Source organism: Marmota flaviventris, chromosome 2 (assembly GCF_047511675.1).
Source record: "Marmota flaviventris isolate mMarFla1 chromosome 2, mMarFla1.hap1, whole genome shotgun sequence".
Lineage (NCBI taxonomy): Eukaryota > Metazoa > Chordata > Mammalia > Rodentia > Sciuridae > Marmota > Marmota flaviventris.
Window position 1 is genome coordinate 113,872,323 of NC_092499.1, and position 27,317 is coordinate 113,899,639.

Below are 27,317 nucleotides of genomic sequence, written 5' to 3' on the forward strand. Positions count from 1 at the left end.
TTGCTGGAAGGAGGTTATGAGTTATTAATGTTAATACTTCCTAAGAATGTCAGGTACTATATAGCTAAACATGTAATACATATAGTTTGAAGCTAGGCACTATGGCACATGCTTGTAATCCCAGCAGCTCAGGAGGCTGAGGCAAGAGAATCCCAACTTTGAGGCCAGACTTAGCAACTTAACAAGACCCTCTCTCAAAATTTTTAATAAATAATAATAATAAAGGGCTGGGGATGTAGCTCAATGGTAAATTGCCCCTGGATTCAGTTCCTAGTACCACAAAATATTTTATATAAATCGTTCGAATGTTTCTTCTCTTTTAGAACTGGTTTTTCAAAATAATCCTTTAGAAAACCCAAATAATAAATAGTAGTTTTAAACTTCAAGAGCCTCTGTTGGTTTTCTGCTTTCTGACCCCAACAATGTAGTCAGTATATATTGATATATTAAACCATAGGGACACTGAGGAAAGAAATGAGATGTCATAGGTCTTCTTTGCCTTGTATTTCATCATTCCCATGCAGGATGCTTGAGCTCCACATTGGAACATCAGGTAACTTCTCACAACCAGTCCTCCAATAAAAACAAGAAAGTAGAGGTGATTGATTTAACCATAGACAGTTCCTCTGATGAAGAGGAGGAAGAGCCATCTGCCAAGAGGACCTGTCCTTCCCTGTCTCCCACATCACCACTAAATAATAAAGGGTAAGTGCTGAGACTTTAAAATACAATCATTGTGAAAGTTAATAGGGATTAAAGACCTACCAAATACAATGATAATGCTTGATTATAGAACTTAGGCTGAAACCAGACACAGTGTTGCATACTTGTAATCCCAGCAATTTAGAAAGCTAAGGCAGGAGGATCACAAGTCTGAGGCCAGCCTTGGCAACTTAGTAAAACCATGTCTCAAGAAGTTAAAAGTAATTAAAAAAAAAAAAAAGATAGATGGGGGTGTAACTCAGTGGTAGAATACCCTTCATTCAATCCTCATTACCCCTCCCCGCACACACCAAAAACACCCTTAGCTTTAATTTTCCCCAGGTGTGTGATATTCTTAAGGGATTAACGTTAAAAGGGTCACTTGGGTATAGAATTTATCATAATAAAAGATGATTTTTCTAGTATTTAAATGCTCTAAACATCGGTGTACATCAGAATCATTGAGAATTTATCAAAATATGCTCCCATGTCTGAGTCAGGAGTAGGGACTGAGAAAATATATTTGTAGTTCCCAGCTTCTTCTGATAGTGCACATTTGCTAAAAACAAGAAAATATATGCTGTAAAATTAACCCCAAATTGAATGTTTTTATGAGGCTAGCAAGGAAAGAAGTTAAGGATGACTTAGGTTTGAGTACACAGTATTTTCTGTTTTGCAGACTTGTTTGCCATATTTCCCGTTAGTCACATATTAGTAATAATGAACCTTAGTTATACTTCAGTTCAGTTCATGAAACACTGTTATTTACCTATGTAAAACACCCTCTTTCTGGTCATGGATGATAATAAAATGAGTAAGTACAGTCCTAACCTAAAAGAGGGTAACATTTAGGGCTGGGGTTGTGGCTCCGTGGTAGAGCACTCGCCTAGCATGTGTGAGGCCCTGGGTTCAATCCTCAGCACCACGTAAAGATAAGTAAATAAAGGTATTTAAAATTATTTTTTTAAAAAGAAGAAGAAGACTGTTTAAAAAAAAAAAAAAAGAGGGTAACATTTCTAAGGGATAGTAAAACAAGTAGCAAACTCTAGCTGTACTTTTAAACGGCTGTTAGTCCCGTAAGCACATAGATGATTCTCGGCAAAAAAATTTCATGTGTTGCCGAGACATAATTGTAAGCACACCAATAGTGAATCTTGAAATAAATATGTTCCTTTTAGAGGAGTATATCAAGAAAAATATGTGGCATTTTGTAATTGAATAGGAACTCTTCAGAAAATTTTCTAAGAAACAATAGCACCTGAAGACAGAATGCAAGAGAGCGAATGAACTTCCATAAATGGTTATCGTTGTTAAGATTTCAAAGTTCAAGAAGAAAATTTTATAAAATTGACACCAGACCAAAGAGCAAGCATTTCTGTGATTGGAGTCTCAAGATATTTTAAAAATATCAATCCACAGTCTGACCAAATATGTAGTTGGTCCATATCCTCAGGTTCCATGTCCATGAATTCCACCAATCTCAAATTGAAATTTTGGGGGAAAAGCTGTATTTGTACCAAACACACAGAACTTCTTCCTTTTTCATTCCCAACAGCTATTTACATTGTATTAGATATTATGAGTAATCTAGAGATGATTTAACATCTTCAGGAGGATATGTTTAGGTTATATGCAAAAAAAAAAAAAAAAAAAAAAAGACCTTTTTTTTTTTTTAATAATGTTCTTAAGCATTCTTGGATTTTTGTATCTGTAGGCTGTAGGAGGTCCTAGAACTAGTCCCCTAGATACGGAGGGACATCTGTATTGACATATAATTTCTGTTTTAATGCCATAATTGTAGCATTAAAATATTTTATAAAACTCTCCAATATATAAATTATTTTTGTTTAATTGTATCATTATTTTCTACTCTTTAGAATATTAATAAGTTTTGTATACCTGTAAACTATGCAGTAGCTTTACTTTCTGACTATACATTGCTTCTTTAAGAAAAACATAATTGTTTAGAAATCTAATGTTTTTCCTTTGGATATTTACTTTGCTGTTATTTTAAAAAAATAGCTCTGTTTATTATGTTTGGGAAATTACATTAGATGCATTGACTGCTTCCTGAGTTTCCCAGAGACTAATTGAACCCAGATACAGTATTGCAAACACCAGACCTTTCTCTATTTCCAGATAAAAACAAGAATCTAAAATTTATATCTTTAGGAGAATAACACCATAGCCGATACTTATACCATTTCCAGTAAAGGGTAGCCCATAACTAGAAACCTAAGCACAGCATATTTGTTACTGTGCAATGTAAAGGTAGAAATGTATTTCAAAATATTATCACAGAATTGAAAGAAAAAGCACTTTTTCTTTCAGGAATTAGAAAGAGGCAAACCTCACTAAAATGTAAAATATTTTGTTGTCTTCAACAACTGTTTGGTTCATGAAGAAATTTCTTATACAATTTAGTATACCAATATGTTTGCAAAGACTAGCATTTCAACTGCTTTTTTCTCTCTTGTACTCTTGTAGGCATTGTCAGAGGACACAGCTAATGGAACATGGTACTTTTTGTAGATGTAAGAGGTTTAAGTTTCCATTAGATGGAACACTTTCATGAGGTAGATAAGTGTTTTATGCTTCCTACTCCATTCATAAAAATGTGGTAGATATTTTCATAACTAGAACTCTTTCCTGGGAAGTCCAGCTTTGGTGTCTTTTGGATTATTCTGTACCATTAAAATTGCATCCCTTCATCCCAGGTACTTTATATGAAATATCAAAAGTGAAAGATAGTTGTTTTATTCCTTCATTCTTCGTTATTTTCTCCCATCTTATATGTTTATTAGCTTCTTATAGAACAGATTAACATATGACCTTTATTTATTTATTTATTTTACTTATTTTCAGGACTGAAAATCAGCTATATATTCCTTTTTTATCACCCTTTTCTCTCTTTTCTTCTATTCCTTAATTTTGGGTAAAGAAAGAAAATGATTTAATTTTCCAGCTCTTTAAATATATTTCACTTTTTTTTTTTTTTTTTTTTCTTGAGCCCTTTTTTTCTTTCTTCAGTCTTACTCTTCTCCCTTTAAAAACTCTCCACTGCTTTCTGGTTGTTTGTTTATTTCGTTTTTGTGGTTCTGGACATTGAACCCAAAGGCCTAACGTATGCTAGGCAAGCACTCTACCACCTAACCACATCCCCAGCCCTGTTAATTTTAGAGCGTGACCTTGCCTGGTGTTGCTACCATCATTGGCTTCAGCAGGTCTTTTATGCAAACAATGTGCTGATGACTTGCTGGGCATTAGGGATGCCAAGATAAACTACCCAGTTTTCATTCTTATCAGGCTTAAAATTTGGGGTCCAGCTGTTTGCTCCTAACAGTTCAGATTCCTCAGATTTCTCCTAGTCTTGTTTTCTTTGCTAGAATATACCTATGCTTCTCACTAGCCAGTCCTCTAGCACTTATTTTGAAAGGTTTCAGGATTTTCTCTGTTGTAAATACCTCTCACTTGTGTACTATTTCAGTGGCTTAGTTGTGCTTTTCCCTGCCCTCTGAGAGTGTGATGATATTCCAAAGACAGTGTTGGTTTGTGAATGTTGGATACCATTGCTCCACTTGGTTCTCCCTATAACCTCTGCAAAATGCTATTATTCCATACAAACTATTTCTTAATAATTTTGGATCATCTATATGTTGCTTGCTTGTTTTATTTCCAGCATAAAAGCTAGGGCACACTGATTTGCAGCCATTTCTTTGTAAAACTTAAAAATTAAACTGACTTGTGAAAATTATGTAAACATTTCCTTCTTACAGCATTTTAAGTCTTCCACATCAAGCATCTCCAGTATCCCGCACCCCCAGCCTTCCTGCTGTAGACACAAGCTACATTAACCCCTCCCTCATCCAAGACTACAGGCATCCTTTTCACATGACACCCATGCCTTATGACTTACAAGGTGAGTCACTGGTTTTTCTGTATTATCACATGAATGTCTTTGATCTATGTAGTCTAAGGAAGAATTGGAAGATTGCGAGAATAGGGTCTTGGACTCAGGGAATTGAGAGGAAATAATGTACTGTGGTTATAAAAACTGACGGATTTCCTTGATGGTTCCTTCATCGGTAGCCAGTGTTTCGCTATCAGTGTTTAACTAGTGCAATGATGACTAGGTTTTATGAGCTTCAAAATATTTTACAAGTTGTTTTTTAACAACTTCAAACTTGTGACTTTGTATTTTGATATCGATGGGCATTACATTTTGTTCCCTGATTCTAGTCATAATGAGTAGGGATTATGTGTAACCATGCAATTGTCTTTTAGATAGTGCTGAATTGAGATATTTTGAAAGTCTTAATTTTGGTTCTCCTGAACCTGATCCTTCTTTTCAAAAGCAGTTTGAAATGTTAGTTTACTTATTTGTGTACAGTATTTTGAGTTCATAATAATCATTTACATTATCAAAGAATTGCAGCTTGTTTTCATGTATCTGTAATTTAATAACATATTAAAAACATTTTTCTTGTATTACAAAAAGCCATATACACTCTTTGTACAAAATTCAATATAGAAATATACAGTGAAATTTTCTCTCTACCCTTCTCCCAAGCCCACTCTCCAGAAGTAATAGCTGTTCTTAACAGCTTGCTAAGTATCTTTCCATACCATTTTACCACATAGATGACACATGACACTAACCATGGTGCTACACATTTTGTAGATCACCATATTATAATCTGTTCTAGTATAGACAGTGATCCCCAGAGTACTTTCTGTCATATTTTTATCTACATCTGCTTGTTGACCTTTTCCACTAGTTTATATATAACGAAGCATTTCATTTGTGTTAATTACTTGCTTTTCACATTACACATTGGGCGATGTAGGCAAGAATGTGATGGATGGGGTCAATTTGCAGTGAATCCCAACAATCAGGGATTAGGGCTGGGCCTTGAATGTACACTACTCCAGCCCTCAGGCACACTCCCTCTCAAGTCTTTCTTTCCCCTCATGCCACTGCAGAGATGGTGCTGGAATGTACATGTGATAGTAAATGAGTGAATTTGGGAAAGAGAAGGAAAATCTGTGTTACAATTTGCTTGACCTGTTTCAAATTTCAACCTTCTCATCTATAAAATCAGGGCCAAAATAATCCCATTCCTCCTGAGGTACTTGTGGAAAGTTAGAGTAGATTGAAAGGTTGGTTATTTAAGGGGAATCAGAGCAAGGGATCAGTGTTAGATTTAATAAGTTAGTGATGGTCCATGTCCCTCAAATGGAGTGACAGGGAGAGCAAATCATTGCTAAGACTTGGACTTAAACCTTCATAATTTAGAGATGGGAGAGAGAAAACATTCAGCGTAACTCTTCATGTTTAGATAAAATTCTAAGTGACAGAATTAAGATTTCTATTTGTTTTTGGAGTATTGGGGCATTTGGGAAGGGTTTTTTGTTTTCTTTTTATTTTGGGTTTTTTTTTTTTTTTTTTTCAAAACTAAAATAATTTTTTCTCCCACAGGATTAGATTTCTTTCCTTTCTTATCAGGAGACAATCAGGTATGTTATATGAAAACGAAATTACTGTTATTTTAATTGTATATTCAGAAGTATAAAATGTAGCCAGGAGAAATAATAATTTATCTTGGAAAATAAATTATTGCTATGGCATTAGTAATTTAAATAAAAGTTCCTGGTTTCAGTATTGTCTGAGCAGGTAATAAGAACAGTGTTGGTTTGTTGGTTAAAGAAACAGGGAAGTTCATATTGGCTGATAGATTTCTTGGCCAAATACAGTCATGCACCGCAATGTTTTGATCAAGGACAAACTACATGTATGACAGTGATCTTATGAGATTACAGTGGAGCTGAAAAATTCCTATTGCTTCATGACATTGTAGCCATTGTTATGTCATAGCACAACACATTATTCATGTTTGTGATGATTCTAGTATAGACAAATCTCTGCTGCTAGTGGTATAAAAGTGTAGCACATACAATTATGTAAAGTGCATAATACTTGATAATGATAACACATGATAAATGGCAGCAGCCTCGTATGCCTCATTTACTGCATCTCTTGATTGCATCATTTTCTCTTGTGTTCCTTTGTTCATTCTGGCCCCTAACCATACAAAATTCACTGCTGGTGTTGCCAGTCAGAGGGCATCAAGTGATGTCCTGGAATCAAAATTAAAAGTCATTAGGGAGCTAGGAGTATAGTTCAGTGGTAAAACACTTGTCTAGTGTGTTCAAGATTAATACTCAACACCACACATACACACATACAAAGTGATTAAGGACTATAATTGTGGAACATTAGTGATGGTTATTGCTTGCCAGTCGGGCATGTCCCATTCCACCGTAGCTGTGAACTTGAAAGACAAGAACAAAGTGAGGGGGAAGCTATTAAAGGATCTGCTTCATTGAAGACAATAAGACTTGAAAGCACCCATTGCAGTGTTCTACAGGAGCCATAAGAAGTCACTTCTCTCCCAAGATGCCTTCCTGAATTGTTGTGCCAGTGCAGTGAAGTACTATAACATACCTTTCAAGTTTTGCTTATTGTTTATAATACTTCCACATTATATTGTTTATAATACCTCTCTATTAATGATCTGTATCTTAGTATCAGAATGGTGTTTCTCCCTCCAAACACCACTTCTTTGATCCAACCAATGGATCGAGGAGTTACAGCGGCTTTCAAGGCCTATTACCTAAGGAGGTCCTCTGCTCAGACTAGGGCTGCAGCTGAGGAGGACGCAGAAGATGCTGATGTAGTTCTGGAAGGATTGCATTTATGAATGAAAAACATGGTTTGGGCTGAGGTCACCAAGGAGTGTATGAATAACATCTAAAAGAAGACACTCAGGAGGTTTGTCCATGACTTCAAAGGATTTGGCAAGGATGAGGAAGTTGCAAAAATCAACAGGTTGTGGTGGAGATGGTTGTGTGTGGAAGAGGATGACACTGAGGAACTCCTAGAGGTGACTCCTGAGGAATTGACTATTCAGAAGTTGTGGAAATTGGAACAGGAATGCATAGCTGAAGAAGAAGCAAAAGAAAAGGAAATTGTGGGAAAAGAAAAAGAAGAATCCCTAAGAAAATTCAAAGTAAAGGGTATGGAAGATTTTGCAGACCTTAACAAGGGCCTTAAATTTTTTGAAAACATGAAACCCAACATCAAAAGGTTTTTATTAAGAGAGAGGAATGTCTGTGGTGCATTATCTGCTTATAAACAAATCTATAATGAAAAAGGAAAACAAACAAAGCAATTCATTGTGGACAATGCCACCTCCTCAGGAAGAGCTCACAAGAAACTACAGAAGACAATATTGTTACAGAAGATGACAGCTTTATGCTTGTCATTTTCCCTGAAGACCTTTCAGTGGGGACAGAATGTAGAGGTAGAAGACAGTGGTAATGATGACCCTATGTAAGCCCAAGCTAATGTGTGTTTTTGTGTCTTGGTTTTTAACAAAACAATTAAATATGCAAAAAGGTAAAAATTTTTAAAGCTTATAGAATAAGGATATAAAGAAAGAAAATATTTTTGTATAACTATTCAGTGTGTTTATGTTTTAAGCTAAGTATCATTACAAAGAATCAGTTTAAAAAAAAAAAAAAAAAAAGCCAGGTTCAGTGGCATGCACCCGTAATCCCATTACTTGGGAGGGTGAGGTAGGAAGACTGCAAGTTTGAGGCCTGGGCACCTTAGCAGGACCCTGTCTCAAAATATAATGGCTGGGAATGAAGCTCTGTGTTGAAGCACTTGCCTGGCATGTGTGAGGCCCTGGGTTCAATCTTCAGTACCAAAAAAGGAAAAGGGTGTATATTTTTCAAAAGTGTAAAAACTTATAAAGTAAAAAAGTTATAGTACATTAAGGTTTATTTATTATTGAAGAAAAAAGTTGTTTTTTTTTTTTTAATAAACTTAGTGTAGCCTAACTATAATATTTCTAATCTTCAGTTATAGTGCCCTTGACCTTCATATCCACTTGCCACTCACTCACTGACCTGGAGCAATGTCTAGTCTTGCACACTCCATTCATAATACCCTATGCAGGTGTACCATTTTACATCTTCTGTGTTTTTACTGTGCCTTTGCTGTGTTTAGATACATACAAGTATACAAAGACCATTGTGTTCCAGTTACCTACAAGTACTAAGCTCTGGCAACTAGGTTTGTGTAAGTGTGCTCCAAATGATTTTTCGCACAATGATGAAATCACCTAGTGTCATGGTTCTTAGAATGGATTCCTGTCCTTAGGCGATGCATGACTGTATCTCAAGAGCAGAGGGTAAACTGTCCGCTTTCCTGCTGCTTCTAAACATATTGGGAATAGAATCTTGAGAATCTCTTGCAATACAGATTAAAGCAAAAGCAATCAAGTAACTTTGCCAGTTTCAGATACAAAAATGTCTCTCAAGACCAATGATCCAGTTATTTTACATAAAGCCATTTGATTTTGCAAATGTTATGTTTCAGAAACAGATACTAAGGATATGGTTCATTGTTTTGCTGAGAGAAGATGTCTACTTTATAAGTATAACGAGCGTGTTTTGTCTTTGGTCTCCTCCCTAGCATTACAGCACCTCCCTGCTTGCCGCTGCAGCAGCAGCAGTCTCAGATGATCAAGACCTCCTGCACTCGTCGAGATTTTTCCCATATACCTCCTCACAGATGTTCCTCGATCAGTTAAGTGCAGGAGGCAGCACTTCCCTGCCAACCACCAATGGAAGCAGTAGTGGCAGCAACAGCAGCCTTGTGTCTTCCAACAGCCTGAGGGAGAGCCATAGCCACACTGTCACAAACAGGAGCAGCACGGACACAGCGTCCATCTTTGGCATCATACCAGACATTATCTCATTGGACTGATCCCTTGCCCCTGCTGCTCCTACCCATCCTAGATTAAATGAACTTGGCAGAAAGAAGAGAACTTTGTGCTCTGTCTTATCTTATTCTGTTTAGAAAAGTACAGCGTGTTTTTTTTTTTTTTTCCTTTTTTTAGGGAAAAAATTAAAAGAAATGTACAGAGAACAAAACTATATTTTCAGTTTTACTTTTGTATATAAATCTAAGACTGCCTGATAAAACACTTGTTTTAAAAAAAAAAAAAAAAAAAAGGAAAGAAAAGAAAAAAGCACCACAAGCCACCTTCAGTTCATTTTTTTCCTGGATTCTGAAGATTTTTCATCATCTGTCCTATGGTTTTGGTTTTATTTTACTTCAATGGCATTATTTTATTTGCAGTAAGCAGAAAAGGAATTGCATGTATGAAGTTTTAAATTGTGGGCTTTGTTGTGGGGAGGGGGTTGGGGGGATAGTTTGATTACCATTTTTTAAAAATGACAGACTTGGGTTCTGTTTGTGTGTGTGTGCGCGCGCGCATATTTTATCCAGCCTTAAGTTATAAATCTCATCTGTCCCACTTTCATTCCCTATGTATTTTCAGGTCATAGCTCATGGGCGTGTGTGTTCAGTGTGTGTGTCTGTATGTATTTTTCTGTCATTACTGTTCCCTCTCTTCTGGAGTTTGCATTCAGTTAATATATTAGTTGCCTGCTTCTTTTAAAGTGCTTTAAAGGTCTTGAACTCACGTGTGAGTATCTTTATCGACTATCCCAGTTGCATGTTCTCCATCATATATTCTGACTTGCTCTATACCCCCCTGAGAATATGCTGTAGAAATACTGGAGAAAGCTGTCTGGGTAAGGAGTAGGCTTACTAGACCTGTGAATAATACACTTTAGTCTAGTTCTCAATTCTAAATCTGGACTGCCAGTGTTGTGTATTTAAGCCAAGTCTGTGAATAACTGCTTTTTTGGCCACAGGGTAACAAGTTTTCATGTAAGATCTTCATACCAAAGTAGGAAGTGATAATAGCTTAGAAAGTCCTGCTGGGTATTTTGTGCAGCTGACAGAAGGGTTATATCACCTCAAAAAGAAGATAGATGAGTCAATTACCCTAAAAGTAAATTTTGTTTGGAAAATGCAATGCACCACACATGTGGATCTATAGAAATCTACTGTCTTGATAAACAAGGTTCAAAATACATTTGAACCTTAGTCATTTTTATTCTCTGTGAGTGTACTTATGTTCTTAACCTATCTACCTAGTTTATTTTGTCTTCATCTTTTAATGACAAGCATGACATAGGAAAGTCATTTTTTTTTTTTTAATTCATGAATGGATCTGATCTGCTCTAAATAGTGGAACATGTAAATATATTGAAAACTGTTTTTCAGGAGATAAGTAAATGTTGAAGGGAAGGAAAAGTGGTTTTACTTGTGTTCCAAAATCCTCATCAGAGAAGATATTATGTTCTCAGATATGGAAAATGTATTTCAGTTGATTGAGAGTACAGGTTTAACAGAAAAGATAATGATTGCCAGTTTTCCAGACTGGGTTTTTATATCACAGCTGTTAATATTCTCAGAGTTGATGAAGGACCACTTTTGTGTATAAACTTGTCAATTTCAACCTTGCATTGGTAACTCTGACCTACTTCAATCCAGGTAGAATTCAAGATGGCTATGTCTTTTGGCTGTATGATAAAATTAATGGTTCACATGACTGTGTGGCATCTAAAAATAATATGTTTTTACAGCATCTCTCTTACTAAATTGTTGACTTGAATTTTGAAAAAAAGTTGGTGTTGATATGTATATGTGTGTGTGTGTATATATGTATTTATAAACAAGTATGTGTGAGTAACAAGTGAGTTACATAGTCTTCCCCTACGCATGTGTATTCCACACATTAGTGGCTGAGTTATAGTCACAAAACAATTTGCAATAAAAGAAAATTTATTGTCAGTTAAAACAAGAAATAGTTAAGTTTTTAAATGAATCTGGAGTTGTGGTGAGTGAACACTTTAAGAACTTTCATTACCATATTAATTTAGACTAATTTTGGATAGTATCATAATTTGTGTCTAAATTTGGATTAGGGTAGAAATTACTAAAATTGTAGAGCACTGTTTCTGATTTTACATTGTGAATAGAAAACATTTCTATTCAACTACCATAGGTTAAGTGAATAGTTTTCTTTATTCCTGTTTTGGGGTTTTGTTTCTGTTTTCTCTCCTTTTTTTGTTGTTGTTAGTGGTCTCAAAATTCCGATCAATAACTTTGTGTACGATGCTGAATTATAAACTCTTTGAATGATCTAGTTGAAAACCCGTACCTCTGCTTTCCTTGGCCCAATTTTGGAAGGGGTTAATTTCCCTCCATGCCCTTTATTATACCAATCTAAGGGAAGAATAGGTAATAGGGAGAAATAGATGTCTGTCCAGTGGCTTTGGTCATGTCCCCACAGGAGAACCAACCATTCAGTTGTCTTTATAGTTCATTCCACTCTGAAGAGTTCGTTTCCTTCAGTTGTTAACTTTTTAAGATGTTGCATTAAGTAATAGTTATCACTTGTTGGTTTCATGTTCGTTATAAGTCAGTCAGACTTTCATGATTTGTAAAAATTATTGAGTCATGCACTACACCCTTTTCCTAATTTTTTAAAAGAAGTTAAGCCACTTTTCTCTTTGCCTCAGCCCACACTCACTCCCCAACCCATGCCAACATTGCTATGCTGTCTGTGGACAAATAGAGTTTCTCAAATCTTGAAGCCAGTTGTTACAGCCCCTTTGCCTTGGTCTTTCATGATAGGTGCACATATCCTTGCTTCTGTGCAATGCTGCATGTGTGTACACATCTGGAGAGAGCTCTATACACACAGAAAATAGCTGTTTGGCAGGGTTGAAGTGGCTTTTAATTGCTATGTGGGCATTGTTGGACACATCTCTTTTTTTAAAAAAGTCTGATACTTAACCATGCCACACTTGGTTGACTGTTTTGAGCATTAAATTTTTTCTATTATTGATTTAGAGTATCACAATTCTATATCATTACTGACTTAAGATTCATTTATGCTTCTGAAAGATGTGATTTCTTGGGTAGATTTTCCTTTGAAACAAGTGTGTGAAATTGAAAATATATCCCAGCTGTAAATTAATAAATATGGAAAAGGCATTGTTTCTAAAACAATTTCAAGTACATAAAACTTTCAGGATCTTCAGGACTTTTTAAAGCACGTTTGCATTTATTTTAGTAAGAATTTCTTTTTGTAAGTACATGTTGAATTCTGTTTTTTAATTAAACACAAAACTTAGATTTCAGAAAGAGGGAGGGAGACTAGCTGGTGGTCCCAAAGTGTGCTGCTGTTGTTTAATTAACAAAGGGGAAAATGTATATAAACAGATATAAAAGTTACCATAAATTCCATGAACTTAAATCTGTGATTCATTGCCTTAAGACTTTCTCTCTTAGGATTTCCATACCGCATGCCAAACCAGTAAAATGGCTTTTAAAAATGTATAGTAGACCAATGTCAGTTTGTATAAAAGTACCAAGTGAAAATATTTATTACTTGCATTGGAAAAAAATTGTTTACCTATTGAATGTTACCTGTTTATGTAGAGCTCTTTAGATGTAATAAAAGAAAAGCCTTCAGTTAATTTGTCTTCTGTAAAATAATATTACTGGGTGGACCAGGGGACAGTCCCAATGAGAAAAGTGACAGTGCTTTGTGATTCCAAAGCCCCTTTCATCCCGAATTTCAAAGCATGATGAGCACCTAATAGGCTTGCAGCTGCTTTGAGGTAAGTAATTAATACATGGCCACCGTTTCCCTTTCTTATTGAAATATGGCAAGCTTTGTAATGAACCACAGCATTTCTTTAGTTTTAAATCTGTTTAATACCTGCAGTTTGCTGAGAACACTGTGACTGTTTTTCTAAAAGCACCAGGTGCCAGGTAAGCCAATCGGAATTTCAGGAATGAGCATGAAACCCAGGACTGAGGGAGCTAAAAGCCTCTCCTGGGGCTGAGGTAATTTCATAGGAACTTGACTGCCAGCCACCCCGACCCTTGATAAGGACCATGAGGCAGGGGTTCTGATGACCACCCTGCCCACCGCGTGCTTTGGCAAGCTATACTTCATGTTTCTGTTAGGCAAAGGAGATTCCTAGAACTTGCTTTAAAACCATATTCTGGCCAGTGATAAATAGAACAGAGCTTTATTATTATAGTTCAGAATTTCCTTTTCCTGTTCCATCAGTATTTATCACCTGGCTAGATTTGGTATTCCAGATTGGTTTTGCTTCCTAATGTTGGTGACCAGAGTTTAAAAGAAGTGTTTGTTTGGGACCCTTGCCTAACAGTAAAATATAGCAGATCTTTCTTGGAGGCCAACTTTCAGTGTGCCTTCAAGTGGATTTACTGTTTAGATAATGAAGTTTTAAGTGTTCAGTACCCTGACTTGCTCTTACCTCTTCCAGGGTCCTGAGTGCTGCTCCAGAAATTGTGTATTGTATTCTTTCTCCCTCCCTCCCTCTCTTTTTTTCTCTGGCCCCCTCTCCCTCTCTCCAGCCCTCTTTATTTTGAGATAGGGTCTTGCTAAATTGATGAAGTTCTTGCTGAGGCTGGCCTCAAACTTTTGGTCCTCCTGTCTCAGCATCCCAAGTTGCTGGGATTATAGGAGTGTGCCACTGCACCTGACTATTTCTGTTTTATTAAAGACAACCACCAAGTCATAAAAACCTCAAATCCCTTAAAACCTACATCTGCTCCTGAATGGGTGGTCCCAACTCCCCAGCTGGATGATCACAAATTCATTTAGTTGGTATTTGGGCCATTTCTTGCCTCCCCGGTACCCTAAAAACACTTATTTACAGCTAGGGCATTTCTGCTCAACTCCCCTTGGCAATTATACTATTGGGGAAATGATAGCCTCCTTTCTCAGAACCTCAGTTGGGTCTGATGCCATGCAACATGGATGAGATGGTTGCACTTAACCTGTGCCTCACCTTTAGTAAAAGATCAGTGTCATATATAACCTTCCAAAAGACATTCCCCCTTCATAATCTGGTTTTCTGATGTTTCAGCCACAGCCTAATTTTAAAAAATAGATAAAAATATTCCTGCTAGGGGGTCTGTCCCCCACCCATGCTGCTGTGTTACTCCTGCCCTTTTTAGGACTGTGCCAACAGTATCCCTAGGCCCTCAATTTGACAAATGCATGGACATCTCTGAGTCCTAGGCAGCCCCGCCTGCCACTCATGACTGTGTAACTCAAAGTTACTTGAGCTGGAAGTGCTCCCAGAAGGACTGTTGCCCCACAACTGTTTCCAGCCATCTTTCCAACCATGGCCATGACCCGGAAGACACCTCTTAGTGACATCCTCCATGTTAGTCCCAGCTTAAGATTATGATCAGTTTAGGTCACTTGAGCACATCATCCTACTTTCTGGAACTTCTGTGCCTGCAAACAGAGCCCAGTGCACAGCTCAACATTCTGAGAGTGTTGCTACCCTGTTCTCTGTTGATAAATGAGTGTCCTGAACCATATCACTCTGTCGAAAAGGAGAGGAGAATTTGAGTGGGTCTGTGGTGCTTCAAGAAGAGTGTGTGTGTGTTTTCACTCTGCTTGTTGCCATTTCTCAGCTAGCACTGGCTCTATCTTGAAAATGTGGAAAGTGGTTCTAGCACCCAAATACAGAGCGCGCTTCTGGGTAGCCTGCCCTCTTCAGGAGAAACGCTGTAATGGGAACTCGGATTCCACATGCCCTTCAGGCTGTGTGCATTTTCAAGGCCCTATCTATCTCCATCCTTCCTCAATGGGCTCCGTGAGGTAAGACTAGAGATCCAGGCTTTGTCTGAACCCTAAGGCCCTCAGGGATGAAATCATAGAGCTGGTAAGTGGCAGACCCAGGACTGGAATGTAGGCCTGACTAAACCAACAGGAAGGGCTGGACTCATGAGAGCTACTGAAATCAACACAAATCTTCGTGGGAAAGGAGGCACTAGGGATTGAACTCAGGACCACTGAGCCCCATCCCAGCCCTATTTCACATTTTATTTAGACACAGGGTCTCACTGAGTTGCTTAGCTCCCCGCTTTTGCTGAGGCTGGCTTTGAACTTTTGATCCTCCTGCCTCAGCCTCCTGAGCCACTGGGATTACAGGTGTGTGCCACCGCACCTGGTAATACAAATCTTTTTATTAAAGACATGCTGATACCATGGCTGGAATTACTTATTGCTGCTTATGCCCTGCTAATGTTGTCTTTGCACGGTGTTTGCCATCACCCTAGAATTAAAGGAACATTTTCCTTTTAAAAAATCAGCCAGTCCAGGTTTTCAGACCCAGGGATGCTCTCTTGTACTCTGCTCATTCAGTAGTCCTGCACAGGAAGGGTGATCTTCTGGATAAACTCGTCATACTTCACTTTGCCATTTGGTTCAATATTTGCTTCCTTGAAAAGATCCTCCACTGCAATAAATCACATGAAATTTTTGTTTGGATTTGGGGTTATAAGACACTTCTTTGGAGGTTGGGGCTCCCCAAAGGTCTTCCCTGAGCGTCCAGGGAACTTCTTGTACATCAGGGAGTAAACCAGAACATACGACAACCTGCCCACTCCCATCTGGGAATCCACTGGTTTGGTTTTCAGGCTTTGCCAGGGGCTGGGCAGGAATCCTGGCGAAAATCCAGTCACTGAAGCCACCTCGTGTTTATATTCTTTCGTTAGTTGTTGATGGACCTTTATTTTTATTCATTTATTTATATGTGGTGCTAAGAATCGAACCCAGTGCCTCACACATGCCAGGCAAGTGCTCTGCTCCTGAGTCCCAGCCCCAGCCCCCACCTCTTGTTTTCTTGTGAAGAAGATCTCAGACCTCTGAGCCTTGGTTTAGAGAGAGAGTTGGCCCAGACATTTTGTCTGCTATCACCCACCCCTCTGCCCGCCACCATAGGTATTTTCTGCAGCTCCTTTCTGGACAGAGCCACCCAGGCTTCAGCTGCCCCTCACCTCCCCACTCCTCCATGTCAATGTTCCTCCCCAAGATACCTCCATGCCAGGAGGGCCTAGTGATAAGCGCTTCTGCTACCACCACCTCTAAAGAAAAGCGTAGGGCAGGGGTGCAGCTCATGGGTAGAGCACGTGCCTTACACCAATAAAGAAAAGATATGTATTTTGGGCCTGGGAAAATAAATCTAACAGTGTGTAAGGCTCAAATCTTGCAAAACTGCTGTTAATTCTGCCTTGCTTAAAAAATAAAATAAAAAACTTCATTTGCATCTCCCCCCTCTGGCTTTAGACTTCTGAGATAAAATAGTAGCTTGTCCCAGGCACTGGCAAGAAGAGCCATTCAGTTTATCCTTTTCCACTGTGGCCTCTCTTCAATAAAACTGAATATTTTTTTTCAATCACCAAGGATAAGAGATTCCTACTTCTTTGGGGCTGGGTTGTGACTCAGCGGTAGAGCGCTCACCTAAGCACGTGCGAGGCGCTGGGTTTAATCCTCAGCACCACATTAAAATAAATAAATAAAATAAAGGTATTGTATCCAACTACAACTAAAAAAAAAAAAAGGATTCCTACTTCTGTTATCATCCTTTCTCCCACAGCAAGTGGGAAGGAAATTGGTCTCCACCACTTTCTTTGAAATGTTCTTTGCAGGTTAAACAAATAAGAGATGTGTGTTTGGGGGCCATGGTGTTGCTTTGACCAGAGATCATTAACCACAGAATCAGGACCCCCTGCTCTCTCTGCTGACACTCCACCTGGCACATGGAGGGCCAGCAGTGTCCTCAGAGCCTGGGAGGTTGAGGACAGCCCACGATTCCCCCTGTTCACTTGAAAACAGCCACAATGAAAGATGAGATTGTGATAGCTGCCAGCCTGAGAACGCGGGGGAAGAGGAATCTGCCTGCCTGAGCGCTATTTTTAAATGCTTTGCTCTGTGCCTTTGTGAAGGCAGATGAAATCTGAGCAGAAGGGTTTATAGAATGTGAGCTCTTGGAGGGCCCTGAGGGATGGTTACTACCTCATTTCCAGGGAGTAAGGAACCTATGGGAGGTCCCCAGAGAGGAGGGGGAACCGAACCCCCTGCAGTGTTTGTTGGGATTTGGCCAAAGGCTGATGGTCGGTTGTTACTGAAGCCCTTTTCCTACACCCACTGTGGCCAAGCCTAGCCTTCCTATCCAGATGGTCGCTGACAATTGAGCTGCCTAAGTAGAAACCCTGGCCTCCCAGGGATGCCAGCTGAGGCAGGACCCAGGGACTACCAACTAGTGCTGAGAGGCAGGAAGAATACCCACAGATGGATCAGTATGGGGTTTTTCATTACCATGTACAAAGGGCTTTCCCAGAAGGCCCAAGGCCCAGGCCTCTGGTCCTGCTCCAAGGCAGGAAGGCACACGGGCCGCTGGGAGGTGTGAGGCAAGGTCTGTTCTCCACCTGACCCTGCAAAGGCCCCTTCTTGAACTCTAAATCTTCCAGTCAGTAGCAAAGTAGCATTTCCATTTGGAAAGCACGCTGCAGCCCTGTTCAGCTGGCTGTGATATGGGGACAGCACTCAACCTCCATCCAGCTCCCAGCTCCGCTGACCCACAACCACTCACTTATCAGCTTCTTTTTTTTTTTTTAATATTTATTTATTTTTTGTTGTTGTAACTGGACACAATATCTTTGTTTTATTTATTTATTTTTATGTGGTGCTGAGGATCGAACCCAGGGCCTCCCACGTGCTAGGCAAGCCCTCGACCGCTGAGTCACAATCCCAGCCCCTGTCAGCTCCTTTTTTGGGGGGTGGAGTGGTGTACTGGGGACTGAACTCAGGGGCATTCGACTACTGAGCCACTGAGTCTCACTGAGTTGCTTGGCAACTTGCTTTTGCTCAGGCTGGCTTTGAACTCTCGATCCTCCTGCTGGGATTAGAGGCGTATGTGGTCACGCCCAGCCTCATCAGTTTCTTGATCAGGTAAAGGGACACTCATGTTCCCCAGGTGTCCTGTGCACTAAATGAAGATCCAGTGAGCTTAGGCACAGCATGAGGCGGGGCAGATGTCCCACTATCCTGCTGCCCAAGTGGATCCAAGCTGGGCTTTCCCCAGGCTGACCCTCCACCCTGACCACTGGGCCCAGACCAGTCCCCGGCTAGTGTGACTGCTCTTGGGCTTTGCAGCTGTATATCAACTACAGAAGCCTGTACAACCAACCCTCTGCTGACGTCGGGAGCCTGGTCAGGCAATTAATTACCTTCCTTCTGGGTGAGCTTCTCTCCGAGTCTCGTGAGTTTCGCTCGCAGCTCGGATGCCATGATGTACCCTTTTTTCTCCTTGTCTGCCATCAACATGGCCAGAAGAATTTCTTTCTTTGGATCCTCTTGTTTTATTTGCGTGTGCATAATAGTCAGGAAAGTGGAGAAATCCAGCTCTCCATTTCTGTCTAAGAAACCCCCAAATAGCAGAGTGAGCAGGGAGGGAAAGGCTCTTGGGGAAGTCAACCTACCTCCTTGCACCCTCGTCACCGCCAGCTCCACCTGGTTCACAATGGTGACAGTGGTCATGGTGAAGAAGACACAGCCGCCACTACTGAGTTCCCACCATGGACCAGCTCCTGGACTGGATAGTCTTCATTTCATCCACCCAGTGACCCTTGGTGACCATGGTTATCATCCCCTCGTTTTGCCCCCTCAGGGGACAGAAGTTTGTAGTGTGTAGTCACAGTCATCACCAGCTGCTCAGCTTCCCTCTGGTGCTTCCCTCCTCCCCTGAACTGGAAGGAACTGGGTCCATGTGTCCCCCCCACACACACTTCTGCCACCAGAGCAGGTCCCTGAGGAGGGATAAGTGCCCCGCCCCCAGCTCAAGCCTCAGGTCCTTCCCCACCTGCTCTCGTGCCTTTCCCTCCCTGCAGCCCCCTCCAGGCATGTCCGGAAGCCTCCGCCCACACACTGGCCTGGCCACAACAGCAGGAAGTCAGAACTTCCCCTGACCACAACTTCCTGTTTAGAGGAGACAAAAACCACCACTCCTTCAGAGCTGAAAATGAGACCACTGAGTGCCCTATCACCAGGCTCTGGCCCTCCAAGACCTGCCCCAGGATGGCTCCCAGGGCTCGTTGCTGCAGGTGTGCTAATGTGACCTCTAGTGCCCCAACAGATGCTGAGAACCTGAGACTGAGAGGTGACCTGGGGGCTCCAGTTAAATGCTGGAAGCTGGCCACTTCTTCCTCTAGGCCAGTCCCTCCTTCCTGGGCATCCAGCTCCCAATGTAAATAGACACCCCAGACTTTAAAAATAAAATTAAAAACAAATCTCCCAAAGAAATCACAAAGGGGCTGGGGTTGTAGCTCAGTGGTAGAGCGCTTGCCTAGCACATGTGAGTCACTGGGTTAGATTCTCAGAACTGCATAGAAATAAATAAAATAAAGGTTCATTGATAACTAAAACTTAAAAAAAAAAAAAAAAGAAACCACAAAACTTGTTTCTGATAAGAGACCTATCTGTTCCCATTGTTGAAAATACAGGGAACAATAAAAGGAATGAAAACCAGCCTTAATCCTATCACCAGAGAGAACCACTTTTCAAAAGGGTTTTCTTCCAGTTTCCTAGCAGTCATGCATGGTTTTCAGGAAAGTCTTTGAAATCAAAAGAACTGAGTTCCAATCCTGATTCTACCATTGGCTTAAGTACTTGGGCAAGTTACCTATGGCTGTGAGTCTTGATCTTTGCCTGCAGAGTAGAATCAGGACAGCTACCCTCTTGGGGTGATTTGAGCTAAGCGTTTGGTAGATGTTCACCAAAGGGACATTTTTCTATAAAAACAACATTGGGATCACTGGCAGCACTGTTGCTCTATAGGTCTGTGATAAACCTGGTGGAATGGCCAGACCCAGGGCCCCTGCAAGGTGGGGTGTCACCGTTGCCTTGAGGATGAGGCAGAGTGCACTTGGCCAGCTGCCTCCTGGGAGGTTCACTGCCCCCTGCCTCTCTAACCTGTAAGCCCTACACACCCCACCCTCTGCGCCACCCGCTCGCCCCTCCTGGAGCCCACTCAGCCCACTCACCTATCCCGTGGGTCTGCAGGTGCCGCTGCACCTCCCCAGGCGTCGGGCTGGCTCCCAGGCACCTCATGGCCACCAGGAGATCAGTGGCTTTTATCTTGCCCCTCTGCTGCTTGTCGTACAGGGAGAAGCATTCCTTGTATTCTGCACAGCAGGAGGGAGGACCAGCTGTGTTCACTCACTCTCCACCCACCCCTCCTCTGCCCTCTTCCCTGGGACCCAGGGCCCCCTTTTTTTGCAGTACTGGGGATGGAACCCAGGTCCTAGCTGCACCCCAGCCCTCCTTCACACTTCTTTTCCCCTTCCTTTGGCCCCCTCCTCACACTTATCCCCAACTAATGTTTCCAGATACAGCAAAGGAAAACACAAAACTTCCAAGTTCAATTTGAATTCAGAGAAATGGTGAATTTTTAGTGTAAGTATGTCCCAAGTTTTGCATGGAATATACTCACACTAAGAAAATATTTGTGTTTATTTGAAGCTCAAATTTAAGAGGGTGTCCAGCATTTTATGTGGCAACCCTGCCTCACTCCTCCTTTTCCTTCCTCAGTCCCTTTCTCTCCCTTCCCACAGCTAACTGAAATACCTCCCGGGCTTCCCAGGGAGGGCTAGCACCCACAGCCCGGCAGCCAGACTCAGAGGAAATCCCTCCAGGCAACAAGTGACTCTCATGTTTAACGATTTACTATCATCATTATTATTACTACTGCTACTACCACTGCAGCTGAGGGCATTTCTGAGTGCCTGGCCCAGCCCTGGGCCTCCAGGCTGCTGGCCCCTGAAGCTGTTTGCCCTCTGACACAGCCTGGGCCTGGTTTCCAAGCCTTCAAGGGGAACTGCCCGGAGGCGCCCCAGGCTCTGAACCTAGGTGGCTGGTGACTCTGCCCCGCGGCCCTTTCTTTCTTGATACTTAGCAAGATGAAGTAGCTGCCAGAGCTCAGGCTGCGCTAGTTACAGTATTCCACAATCCAACAAGACTATCCTGTGGTTCCCAAGCCCTGGAAGCTGAAGAAAGCCAGTCAGGAGCTTGGGAAAGGTCCCAGGCTGGCAGACTGGGATCCTGACTCTGAGGGTGGGCTGCCCTCTGGAGGTGCTCTGGGACCCTGGCCCTGGCCTTCCAGCCTGGGCTCCACGATCTGTTCCTCTACTGCCTTCACACCTGGGTGGATCCTCAGAGGCCTGGACTAGGGACTTGCTAACTAGTAACAGAAATAACAAGGGCAGTTCCCATTGCTGAGCACATCACCCCAGCCCTTGTTTAATCCTCACCCTCTGACGGGCACTGTCTATTCCTGCTGGGCAGGGGTGAGGCCATCCTAGAGTGGCCTCAAACCTCACCTAAGCAGCGTGACCCCTGAAGTGGAGCTCTGTCCAACAGGCAACACTGCCTCCGTCCCGGGACAGCAGGGTGGGGTGGAGACTAGGCAGAGTACATCCCTCAACCCCGTCGCCCAGGCCTAGGGTGGCTTTGTGTTCCTTAATAAAGACCCTCAGTCCTCTTCCTGGTGTGGTTCCTGGTGTCCTCACGGCTACCCTGCTTTGTGTGTGTGTGTGTGTGTGTGGTACTGAGGATTGAACCCAGGGGTGTGCTACTAGTGAACCACCCACACTCCCTTTTATTTTTTATTTTGAGACAGGGTCTAGCTAAGTTGCTGAGGCTTGAATTTGTTATCCTCCTGCCTCAGCCTCCCAAGTTGCAGGAATTACCAGTGTTGGGTGCAGAGCAGGCTGAACTGTGTTGTCTGCAGGTCAGGCTGAACAGATGTTGGCTGCAAGATAGCCCACACACTCAAATCCCCCTCTATCTAGTCCTTTATCACCTGTTTGTGTCAAGTCCCGCTCAAGGCTGAACACTTAACCCCCCCTTGGGCCAACAAGGCAGCTTGCAGACCCAGAGGCCCCATTAGATTTGGGCTATAAAAACTCCCTCCTGCCAGGCCCCCCTCTCTCTTGCTCTTTCTCCCTTGCTCTCTCCCTCTTGCTCTTTATCTTTCTTACGCGCGCTCTCTGTCTCTCTTGCTCTCTCCCTGTTCATCTCTTCTCTTTTCTCTCTCTCTCTTTCCTTCTTTCCTTTCTCTTTGTTGCACTGCTGCAATAAAGATCTTTTGGTTGCTCTGAGTGTTGTGGTCACTTTCCTTTCAACCAGCATGCACCACCGTACCAGGCATTCCTTTTCTGTCTGGGTTTCTCATGTGCCCTGGCTCTCCTGGCTGTTGTCCCTAACTGGTCAGAGCTGGAAGGCAGGGACAATCGTCTGGCTCTTCAGATGGGCACACTGAATCCCCTATGTGATCAGCAAGCAGGGCTCAAATGGAGACCCACCTCCTAACAAACAGATAGCTCAAGTGCGTTCTGTCTTCCTACTGAAACAAATATACCTTTTAAAAACTGCAAGGCCAGATCTGAACTTGGAGTTCCTACACTGGAACAAGAGAACAGGGCCACGTGGAGAGCAGCCCTGGCAGGGCTGGCCCCAGCACTGCCTCCGCACCTCTCCCCTCTCCCTGGGGTTCCCCTTCACTGTCCAGCCATCCCCACACTCCATCCTTCACTCTCCTTCTGTCCTCCCCTGGGGCCCCTGAGAGGGGAGAGGTCTTCTATTGTTCATTGCTCTATCTCTAACGCAGGGAGCTGGGCTGGCACCAGGAAAGGACTCAAAAATTTGTTGAATGAAAGAATGAACAGGGTTAGATGAATTGGATTAAAAGTCCCCTTTAGGTTTTCTCTTGGAAAATGCAAAAGTCCCAGAAAAGGCCTAGGAGAACGCTAGTGACGTGCTGGAGAACGTTTAGCAACAGCTCTGACATGTATGTACGTGTTTCCTACGCACTCGACAGAGGATGGGAAACACACGACTTACACACAGCAAAAGAGTCAACTCTAAAAAAGTCAGTCTAGTTGATTGATTATCACAAGTGAGTTTCACCAATACTCAGGTTCACTGCTAACCTACAGTTTGGGTTCAACCATGATTTGACAAGGAAGGTTACCTGCCAGCTTCACTTGTCAAATCATGACAAAAGAAGGCAATTCTTTTTCCAATGAATTGAAATTGTGTTGTCATTCAATCTGATAAGCGATCTACTGTTAAACTAATTCTCGCCCTAGTACAAATTATATTCATTAAGCTGAAACTTCTTTCAAATCTGGGGGCAGCAGGGCTGTCTTCTTAGCTCTCTGTAGGGCTTGGCACATTGTTTGAGCCTATGTTATTTAACAGTCTCTGGCTCTGACAACTGGCTTGTGAAATTCCTAAATATGTAGCTCTCATATGCTGGCAAGCTTCTTTGTCCCTAGCACACAGAGGCCAGATGAGGCGGCATCCCTCTTCCTACCTCACAGGTGAGAAAACTGAAGCTCAGGTGGTTGGATTCTAGGCCCCCTGCCTCCAAAGCTCCTGTTCTTCCCACTATCCCTGTTTAGTCTTTCATTCATTAAACATTAGTGGTCGCTTTCTTGGTGCCAGAGACTCGGATACCAAGAGAAATTATCTTCTTTCCCTTGGTGAGTTCCAGAGGCCCCAGGAGGGGGAGCCAGCGAGCCTCATGTCCAGGCGTGGGTGGAGGACACAGGCTGAGAGCTGGACTCCAGCCCTGACCTGCCATTCAGTGTCACCTATAGAGCTGGGGAGGAGGGGCCCTGCCCTGGGCCTGGCACTTTAAAAGCCCCCTGGCGTGCTCTTTCTGGTCTTGGCCTAGTTTAGGGGTAAGGAGTCAAGACAGGGGTCTGTGGTTAGGTACCCACCTGGAGCCCACAACCCCACCCGTCCCTTCTAGACCAAGCTCCGGGGACCCAGAACTCTAGAATCACAGTTAACATGGAGCCATGTCCAGAGTCTACAGAAGCAAGGGCATCATGGGCCCAGGGTGCCTGCCGTTTTATCTCTAGTGGTCAGGAAGGTCTAGCTGACAATGGGACAGTTCGGCAGAGAGATTTGGGGGTGGGATGCACAGGGGCCGACTACCAGTCCCAAGGCTGTCACTGTTGGGGCAGATTCAGGGGCACGGCCTCAGGAGCAGCTGCTACATTCGCCGTGGGGAGACCTCTTCTGCCCAGTGCTCCGGATCAGCCCCCGCAGCCCAAGTCTGGCCCCAGTTCTGTGTAACTCAACCCTCTCCTCTTGGCCTTGTGGAAACAACCCAGCCACATGAAACTGAAGGACCCAGAGAGGAGAGTGTTCATGCTCAGACTAGGCAGAAGGGCCCCGGCTGACCCTGTTTTACGATGGGGAAACTGAGGCCCAGGAGACCATCCTACCCAAGGGCGCAGACCTGGGCTCTCTCTCTCTGCCAATCACAAAGCCCCTTTCTTTTCCTGCCTTTCAGTCTGTTAATGGTCTCTCTCTTCCTCCCTGACCTTTTCCTCCCCAAATCTGACCATCTGGCTCTGGCGGGAACTCCAGGACCTGGCTTGTAAACCGCCCAGACAAACATAAAGCCAGCAGTCCCACCACCACCACTTGAGGTCCCCACCACCACCACCAAGGGTATCCCTGCAGCCGCTGGACCCCTGCCGTGGGTGTGGCTGGGGCCCTCCTTCCCTTGAGCAGAAAAGGAGTAGAGAAAATAAAGAGGTCTAGATTGTGCTGGGAGCTGCTAATTAAAGAGCAAACCAACCTACCATTAATTTGGTCCTGGGAAAGAAACTTGGCCTGCAGCAGAGAGAGGGAGACAGTCAGGGCAGGGTTCTGTGAGAGGCCCTCCCCACCCGGCTGGCCATGGGTCCCCACTTTACCATCGTGGGGTTCCCGCTGTTCTCAGAACCAGCTTCTCATTTCCTTTTCCTCTGGCTTTGAGTTGAAAGTCCGCCAAGCTGGGTGGAGGCCACAGTAATAAATCCTCTGCTGCCATGGAGACCGGGCCCTACGCCACCAGGGTCAGATTCCAGCTTCCCGTGCATGGCAGATGTCTGGCCAACCCAGGCAGGTTGATTTTGAGGAAACGGCCGCAGAAGGGCTCTTGTGAGACTCAGGGCCCCTGTCTCTGGAGGTTGATGCTCTGCAGCAAGTGAACCATCCCCAGACTCTGAGAGGGGACATTAGAGAACAGAAAGGCGGCCCTGGGGTAGGGCTGAGTCTGGGCCTGCCTCAGGGAACTTGCTCCCTCTGACAAGCTCCCTCTTGGAATCGGGCACTGCACACACTCTCCCTGAAGACTTGTCACCCACAACCCTGCAGAGGAATGGAGCCTGTCCCGGATGGGCCAGCTCAGAGTCTGGATCTCAGCCTTGGGGGATGGATTGCAGGAACACAGGCCTCAGTACACTGGGGCTGGGGTCCAATCCTCTGGCCTGCAGTTCCCAGTCACTGCCTCTCTGTGCCTCAGTCCCCCCCTTGCCAGGCCGCATTACGGGTTGCTGGGAGAATCAAGTAGCCAGCGCCCAGCTGACTCCCATCCTTTGCCAGCTCTCCCGCCTTTCAGGCCCCTGGGAGTGTCTGTGGGTGGCCAGGCTGCTGTCCAGCCCTGCATCTACCTACTCAGTGCGTCCTCTCAGGTGACCCTCCCCTGGCTGGGAAGGCTCCTCCACTCTTCCTTCCCCTTCTCTTCCTAGCCACCTGCCATAGCCTGCTGACTCCCAAGTGCTCCCATCACCCACAAAGGACAGGGGCAGGTGGGTGCCCTAGAGCCACTGGGTGCTGGGCAGAACTGGGTTCTCAGCCTTGTCTTGTCCCCTTTCCCTGGGTTGGCTGCGGGTTCTAAATCCAAGCTTTGCCCATGCTGTCAGGGCCATCAGGTTGTACCCTACACAGTGGGGGGTGAGGGGCTGCCGGTGCCAAAGAAGAGGGACCTCTTGTTAATTTGTACAAGAGCCTGGCTTTGGTCCATTCTTCTCCCTCCTTCCTGTTCTGACCACCTCCATGTGAAGAGTTCTCCTTTCTCCCAAATTGCCTCCTGAGTCACCTCTTCAAACCTCTGTGGGACCCAGAGAATTTGGCTAGAAGGTTCTGGTTCCTCCCTGTAGCCTAGGATGGGCCCATGGTGGGTGGAGTACAGAAGGTGAGAGGCCTGCTCAGAGGAGCTTCCGGAGGAGGACGAGAGGGGAAGTCAGCAGGGCTTGGAATGGCAGGCTAGACCTGGGCTGTGGGGCCTGGGACAGCCAGGCTGAGATGTTCTCCCCAGATCACCTGCCTTTGGGAGGGGCTGGGAGCAGGGAGCCATTCCCTGGGGTTTAGGTTGGCGTGTGTTCTGGTGAGCTATGTGCCCCAGAGCTCCCTGCCATTCTTACCAACTCCCCTTACCCCTGTAGGTCTCCAAGGGGTCTCACAGATGATGAAGAACCTGCTTTGGGGCCGTGGTCTCAAGAGGGTTCACCACACACAAACTCAAGCTGCCCAGAGCAGCGGGTGCAAGACGCAGCAAGTCGAATCAACAGCACACACCTCCGGTACCACCTGAGGCCTGAGTTTGTTCACTTTATTGTTGAACCTTGGCCCCTCTTGGGAGCCTGGCACCTCCCCTGCATACCATGGCTTCCTCTGGGTCCCTTCTCCCTGCCCTTCATTCTCTGGACCCTCACAGGAAGGGTTCCAGGCCAGGGGAAGCTCCTCTTCCCTACACCCCCTGGCCCAGGATACTTTGTCCAAGAGGTTCCCAAGCAGGACCCCTGGGTCCCAACGTCTAACACAGGTGTCACTGGAAAAAGCTCTAGGCTCCTGCCCACAGCCCCCACTCCTATCCTTCCCAGGAATGCAGGAGTCTCCTCCTCTCCATCTTGCACTGTTCCTGAGCCAAGCTCTCCCCATGAGGGC

At 43.6% G+C, this 27,317-nt stretch overlaps 2 protein-coding genes across 6 annotated transcripts in view; one reads left to right on the forward strand and one right to left on the reverse strand.

Annotated features, from left to right (window-relative positions):
- The window catches only part of Pias1 (protein inhibitor of activated STAT 1), a 129,274-nt gene extending 116,101 nt beyond the window's left edge, over positions 1-13,173 (forward strand). For both annotated transcript variants that reach the window (XM_027924012.3, XM_027924017.3), the window contains exons 11-14: positions 525-705; positions 4,479-4,621; positions 6,182-6,219; positions 9,245-13,173. In XM_027924012.3, the coding sequence (XP_027779813.1) occupies positions 525-705; positions 4,479-4,621; positions 6,182-6,219; positions 9,245-9,538 (656 nt within the window). In that variant the 3' untranslated portion in view covers positions 9,539-13,173. The remainder of the gene's footprint in view (positions 1-524; positions 706-4,478; positions 4,622-6,181; positions 6,220-9,244) is intronic.
- Positions 13,174-15,695: 2,522 nt separating this feature from the next.
- Calml4 (calmodulin like 4) lies at positions 15,696-25,446 on the reverse strand. Of its 4 annotated transcripts, none has more exons than XM_027925876.2 (5): positions 25,333-25,446; positions 25,190-25,280; positions 20,573-20,713; positions 18,761-18,949; positions 15,696-15,987 (listed from the first exon to the last, which is right to left on the reverse strand). In XM_027925876.2, exons 1-5 carry the CDS (start codon positions 25,417-25,419, stop codon positions 15,890-15,892), a joined length of 606 nt encoding a protein of 201 aa, XP_027781677.1. In that variant the 5' UTR covers positions 25,420-25,446; the 3' UTR covers positions 15,696-15,889. The 4 variants fall into 4 exon arrangements, with proteins under 4 accessions (XP_027781677.1, XP_027781672.1, XP_027781673.1 ...); XM_027925871.3 differs by having other exon boundaries at positions 25,190-25,220; positions 25,304-25,366; XM_027925872.2 differs by lacking the exon at positions 20,573-20,713 and having other exon boundaries at positions 25,190-25,220; positions 25,304-25,359.
- Positions 25,447-27,317: the final 1,871 nt, after the last annotated feature.

Bases quoted from the DNA above. Each gene is read 5' to 3' on its own strand.
- Calml4 (XM_027925876.2), bottom strand. From the start codon at position 25,419: ATGGCAGCAGAGGATTTATTACTGTGGCCTCCACCCAGCTTGGCGGAC. The intron at 18,950-20,572 runs GTGAGTGGGCTG...GGGGTTTCTTAG, and splicing joins CCTGCAGACCCACGGGATAG to ACAGAAATGGAGAGCTGGAT. The intron at 15,988-18,760 runs GTAATTAATTGC...GATTTATTGCAG, and splicing joins GAAGCTCACCCAGAAGGAAG to TGGAGGATCTTTTCAAGGAA.